The sequence below is a fragment of the Macaca nemestrina genome, chromosome 9, assembly GCF_043159975.1.
Source record: "Macaca nemestrina isolate mMacNem1 chromosome 9, mMacNem.hap1, whole genome shotgun sequence".
Classification (NCBI taxonomy): Eukaryota; Metazoa; Chordata; class Mammalia; order Primates; family Cercopithecidae; genus Macaca; species Macaca nemestrina.
This window is the reverse complement of record NC_092133.1, coordinates 64,613,469-64,619,468: the sequence shown is the minus strand read 5'-3', so window position 1 is coordinate 64,619,468 and position 6,000 is coordinate 64,613,469. Positions and strand designations below refer to the sequence as shown.

Below are 6,000 nucleotides of genomic sequence, written 5' to 3'. Positions count from 1 at the left end.
AATATTTACCCTTTGTGATATACCCTGGTATGTTCCACTCTATTCCATTAAAAACAAAGTGTGGCTGGGCACGGTGGCTCACGCCTATAATCCCAGCACTTTGCGAGGTTAAGGTGGGCGGATCACTTGAGGTCAGGAGTTCAAGACCAGCCTGGCCAACATGGTAAAACCCTGTCTCTACTAAAAATAGAAAAGTTAGCTGGGCATGGTGGTGCACGCCTGTAATCCCAGCTACTCGGGAAGCTGAGGCACAAGAATCACTTGAACCCGATTCAAGCAAGTGGAGGTGGAGGTTGTAGTAAGCCAGGATCATGCCATTGCACTCCAGCCTGGGTGACAGAGTGAGACTCTGTCTCAAATAAAATGAAAAATAAAAACAAAGCTAATTGCAACCTGTTAAAATTGCTTTCATGTCCCACTAGTAGGTCGGAACCCATGGTTTGTAACAGTGATTATTCTTTAATGGGGTCTTTGTGTATTGGTTGTAACCATATGAAACTATTTTTGCTGTTCCTGTGCATGCCTATTCTGTTTCCCATTTGATCTGCTCTCTAGATTTGTCTGTTCTTCCATCACCATTTAGGCATCTCTACCCACTTAGAAAGACTTTAAGGTGCCACCTTCTCCAAAAAGCCTTTTCTGATTTTTCTCCCAGCCAAAAGAATTATCTTCATCTGCATACAGTACTATAATAGTACCTATATGGAGCTTCATAGTATTTACTGCTTTTATTTATTTATTTATTTCTTAAGAGATGGAGTCTCTGTTGGCCAGGCTAGAGTGCATGGCAGGATCATAGTTCACTGCAACCTCAGACGCCTGGCCTCAAGTTGTCCTTCTGTCACAGCCTCCTGAGTAGCTGGGACTACCAGTGTACACCACTACACCCCGCTAACTAGAAAAAATTTGTTTTTAGAAACAGGGTCTTGCTATGTTGGCCAGGGTAGTCTGGAACTTTAGGCCTCACGCAATCCTCCTGCCTCAGCCTCTCAAAGTACTTGGATTATAGGCATGAGGTACCACATCTGGCTGTTTACTGCTTTTTTTCTTTTTCTTTTTTTTGAGATGGAGTCTCACTCTGTTGCCCAGGCTGGAGTGCAGTGGTGAGATCTTGGATCACTATAGCCTCTGCCTTCTGGGTTCCAGTGATTCTCCTGCCTTAGCCTTCCAGGTAGTTGGGATTACAGGCATGCACCACCATGCCTGGCTAATTTTTGTATTTTTAGTAGAGACGAGGTTTCACTGTGTTAGCCAGACTGGTCTCGAACTCCTGACCAGGTGATCCTCCCACCTTGGCCTCCCAAAGTGCTGGGATTACAAGCGTGAGCTACCAAACCCGGCCTGTTTACTGCTTTTTTAAAGCAGCAGTTGTAATTAGTAGGATACTTTAATATTTATCAATATTTTTCATGGATATTTTCTCAAACCCTATAAAGAACCTAGCATAGATAGTCTGTGTTAGCATATGACCCCATGGCAAGTCATTGCCAGAACCCACATTTTCTGATTAGGAATTCTGCAGTTTTCCCGGCCACTATGTGTATCTCCCTTCCCCTGCACCGCCCGGCGTGGTAACATCTTCCAGGTGCTATACAAATGTTCAGAAGCATTACAATTGTCATTGTAAGAAAATCATGTCATGAGCCAGCTAAGGCTAAGGCTGAAAGCTCTGTGGCATGATGTGACAAGGTGGTCCATCTGGATTCAGTGGACCATATTGCTCATGAAAAAGATGACTTGTAGGCTGGGTATGGTGGCTCATGCCTATAATCCCAGCACTTTGGACGGTTGAGACAGGAGGATCACTAGAGGCCAGGAGTTTGAGACCAGCCTGGGCAACATAGTGAGACCCCATCTCTATAAAAAATAAAATAAAAATTAATGGTAGCTAAATAACTCATGAAACACAAAGATGGGAAAAGAAAGGCCAGGTGCGGTTGCTCATGCCTGTAATCCCAACACTTTGGGAGGCTGAGGTGGGTGGATCACTTGAGCTGTGGAGTTCGAGACCAGCCTGGCCAACATGGTGAAACCCTGTCTTAAAAAAAAAGGGGGGAACAACAGACACTGGGGTCTGCTTGAAAGACGAGGATGGGAGGAGGGAGAGAAGTAGAAAAGATAACCATCGGATACTGGACTTAACTGGGTGATGAAATAATGTGTACAACAAACCCCCACGACATGAGTTCACCTATGCAACCAACCTTCACATATGCCCTCAAACCTAAAAGTTTAAACACACACACACACACACACACACAATAGTTTAGGGAAAAAAGTAATCACAATGCCCCCACCCACACATTGTAACTATTAACATTTTCAAGTACTTTACTCAGTCTCTTACCTATGCATTTATTTTTCTAACTATATATATACGTATATAGGTATATATTCATATTGCTGTATTTATTGGTAAACTAAAACTGGGATCATAAGATGTATATATATATAACTTTTTTTTTTTAATAAAAAGCACAAAAATACAAAAAATTAGCTGGGTGTGGTGATGAGCGTCTGTGGTCCCAGCTACTAGGGAGGCTGAGGTGGGAGGATCACTTGAGCCTGGGAGGTGGAAGTTGCAGTGAGCTGAGATCTTGCCACTACTCCAGCATGAGTGACAGAGTGAGACCCTGTCTCAAAAAAAAAAAAAAAAAAAGAAAAATCTCTTGTAGCTAATAGGATATGCCTATCTAATTCTACTTGAGTCACTACTGGCCCTTAAGGTGACTAGGGCTCATAATCGTGGGAAATGTGAACCAAGATGGATCCAGGGATGAAGTCTGACTTTTTTTTTTTTTTCTCTGACATAATCTTGGTATTACAGGCATGCGCCACCACGCCCAGCTAATTTTTGTGTTCTTAGTAGAGATCAGGTTTCACCATGTTAGCCAGACTGGTCTCGAACTTCTGACCGGGTGATCCGCCCGCCTTGGCCTCCCGAGTAGCTGGGACTACAGGCGCGTGCCACCAGGTCTGCCTAAATTTTGTATTTTTAGTAGAGACGGAGTTTCACCATGTTGGTCAGGCTGGTTTCGAACTCCTGACTTCGTGATCTATCCAACTTAGCCTCTCAAAGTACTGGGATTACAGGCATGAGCCACCGCACCCAGCCGAGGTCTGAATTTTAGTGCTTGTGTGGATATTGCTGTAGCACATAATGAAATATTTTTGAATTGTTTTCTTTCTTTTTTCACTTTAGCTTTTTGTAATGAGTTTTATCAACTTGCTTTAGGACGGGCTCTGTGGCTCGGGCCTGTAATCCTAGCACTTTGGGAGGCCGAGATGGGCAGATCCCCAGGTCAAAAGATCAAGACCATTCTGGGCAACATGGTGAAACCCCGTCTTTACTAAAAATACAAACATTAGCTGGGCGGGGTGGCGCTCGCCTGTCATCCCAGCTACTCGGGAGGCTAAGGCAGAAGAATCCCTTGAACCCGGGAGGCAGAGGTTGCAGTGAGCTGAGATCGCGCCACTGCACTCCAACCTGGTGACAGAGCGAGACTCCATCTCAAAAAAAAAAAAAAAAAAAACCCAAAAAACAAAAAAAGTCGTAATTTGGGGCTAACTAGTTTTAGTAGGTTTCTGCCTGCTGTTAATTGCTTCAGATTTTCTAAATTCTTTTGGTCCCCTTTGTGTTTGTGAAGGTGAAGGGGCAGTAGTCAGGCGTGTTATTAGATCAGGCCCCGCCAGCCCGGTGGAAGCAACGTTTGCGTGTGGCCGGCCGCCCCTTGAAATCCGGCCTTCGCGCTCCGGCGAAGCCCCCGGGGCACGGGACCGAGGGCCCAGCACTCTGGCTCCTCACACCCGTGGTTTCCATCACGTTCCTTTCCTTCTTGCGGTCCCAGCGGATGCGAGGAGGCTTAGAGACAGGGGGCTTGCTCTCCCGCCCGCCAAAGGCTCCGCGGGTCCCCGCCCGACCTGGGGCGCCGCTCCCCCTGGGGCCGCCCGGGCGCCCTCCCGCCGCCGGGGGCGCTGTGGGCCGCAGCGGGCCTGGCTGCAGATGCGGTGGTGGCCGCCGAGCGCCTGGAGGGAGCTGCTGGCCAGGCCAAGGAAGCCCCAGCCCGAGATCGCACAGCCGCCGCCGCCGCCATGGGTAAGGCGAGCGGGCCGAGACCGAACCCTCGGCCCTCAGTCCCGGGCCGAGGGCTCCGGCCAGGCGGGGTGGACCGCGAGCTGTGGGAGACGCCGAGGCCGGCAGTCGGAACTGGGGCCCGAACCCGGGATGGGCGGGGACTGCCTGGGACTCGGGGGCTCCCGGGGTCGTCATGGCAACGTGCCCCCTCCCTTGTTCCGGCCCGTTCCCGCCCAGGTTCTGAGGCATAGTGGCCGAGGGCTCGAGGTGCCACGGCGTCCAGGAGCGAGGACTGGGCCGGGCAGGGTGTCACTCCGGAGTCGGGGAGCAGTCGGGGAGGGGCGATGACTTTTCAGGTTTGGGGGTGGCGGAGGGAAGACGCATCTCAGGTTTTGGCCTGGGTGCCTGACGCCGAGGGCGGGAGACGGGGAGTGCTGACGCGCAGGAGCCTGGGTGAGCCCGCCGCGATGGTCCTGGGGGGCCCCAGGCCTCTGGGCAGCCTTGCTGGGGGGAAGGGGCAGGAAGAGAAGCAGGGAAGGGGTTGGTCCTGGCAAGGTGCGGGCACTGGCCCTGGGAGTCCTCGCGCGCCTGCGGCCGGGTTTGGGGGTCACGTCCCGGCCGGAGGAGTCCTGGAGCGCAGCCGGGGCGTGGCCGCGGTGTGAGCGCCCCTCGGCGTGGGAACTGCCAGTGCCCAGCACCGATCTGCCTCCCAGCAACTGCAAAACACCCTTTGTGTGGTTGTGGCATCGCACGTTAGGAATTATGATGGGCTGTGTTAAAAATGAGAGTTGCCACGGATTATGAAACATCAAGTGGTTTCACTCCTGAAAAGTAGTGGGAGTCAGACCACGATGCAGATTTAAAGGAATGTCGTGTGTGGACATTTTTCCACCAGGCAGTTTGGCCACAGCAGTTGTGGCTGTTTGCATTTTAGGTTGCTTAGGATTCAGTGTCAGTCTTCATGCCTAGCTATCTAGAAATCAGAGCTAGAATACTAGATCTTTGGAGACTCTAGGTTTTGTTGTTGTTGTTATTCAGTGAAGGAAAAACGGACACATTGATGACTTGTACATTTGTCAGAGATTATGAAGTGTTATATTAAGTGCTTTGTTTTTCCACACCTTAGTTTTGTCATCTGTGTTTGTTGAAGGTATTTCCACCAGTCACAACAGTGACGAGATGATGGGGAAGCGTCTGAATTTCTAAGTAAACAGAATAAAATTTGTGGGAAGGAGGACAATAGTTTTGTGAATTGAAAACATCTTGCTTGATGATACTGTGTCTTCAAAATATCAATTAAAAATCAGGCCTTTTGGAATATACATCTATTAACTTGGTATTCAGACTGGCGCTGTGGCCTTCCTCAACTGTGTGGATGGCTGAGAAGCATTAATGTAAAACTGGTCTCTGCTTTTCTCTTTGAAAATAAAACAGTCATGCAATACAGAACTACAGTCAGAATGAAGAAGCCAGACAGAAAGAGGATAGACTGAAAGAATTGGACGGCTTCTCCTGTCTCCCCTTACTTGTCAGTGTATTTTACCTATCATGTTTGTTGTGGGTGACAGTGGAATCGTAGAATTTTAACTACCTTTATTTTATTGCCAGTTTATTCTGAACGTTTTTGCCTTGGAATTCATCCGTAGATGGTACCTGCTATTCACCTTTTGCATGAGGCCCTTAAACATGTTGTCTTTCAGCCCAAATTTATCTCCACAGAAGATCATTTTAAAAACTCATTCTCTATGAAGAGGTACCAGGAAAGTTAAATAAATACAGGAGAATGACAGATTTGCAGGATCTTGAGAATAATTCATAAACTTTGGCTGGAGTGGTCATGGAGATTTTCTGTTTTCTTTTCTTTTTTTTTTTTTTGTGAGACGGAGTCTCGCTCTGTCACCAGGTTGGAGCGCAGTGGCGCGATC

At 48.4% G+C, this 6,000-nt stretch overlaps 1 protein-coding gene across 9 annotated transcripts in view; it reads left to right on the top strand.

Moving 5' to 3' along the window:
- The first annotated feature begins 3,961 nt into the window (after positions 1–3,961).
- Positions 3,962–6,000, top strand: part of LOC105466120 (RUN and FYVE domain containing 2) — a 65,098-nt gene continuing 63,059 nt past the window's right edge. For 4 of the 9 annotated variants that reach the window (XM_071069656.1, XM_071069658.1, XM_071069657.1 and 1 more), the window contains exon 1: positions 3,984–4,096. In XM_071069656.1, coding sequence (XP_070925757.1) covers positions 4,093–4,096 — 4 coding nt within the window. In that variant the 5' untranslated portion in view covers positions 3,984–4,092. Of the gene's footprint in view, positions 4,097–4,210; positions 4,377–4,404; positions 4,529–4,750; positions 5,604–6,000 lie in introns of those variants that run through there. The other 5 variants (XM_011715077.3, XM_024788021.2, XM_011715075.3 and 2 more) reach the window with 5 other exon arrangements.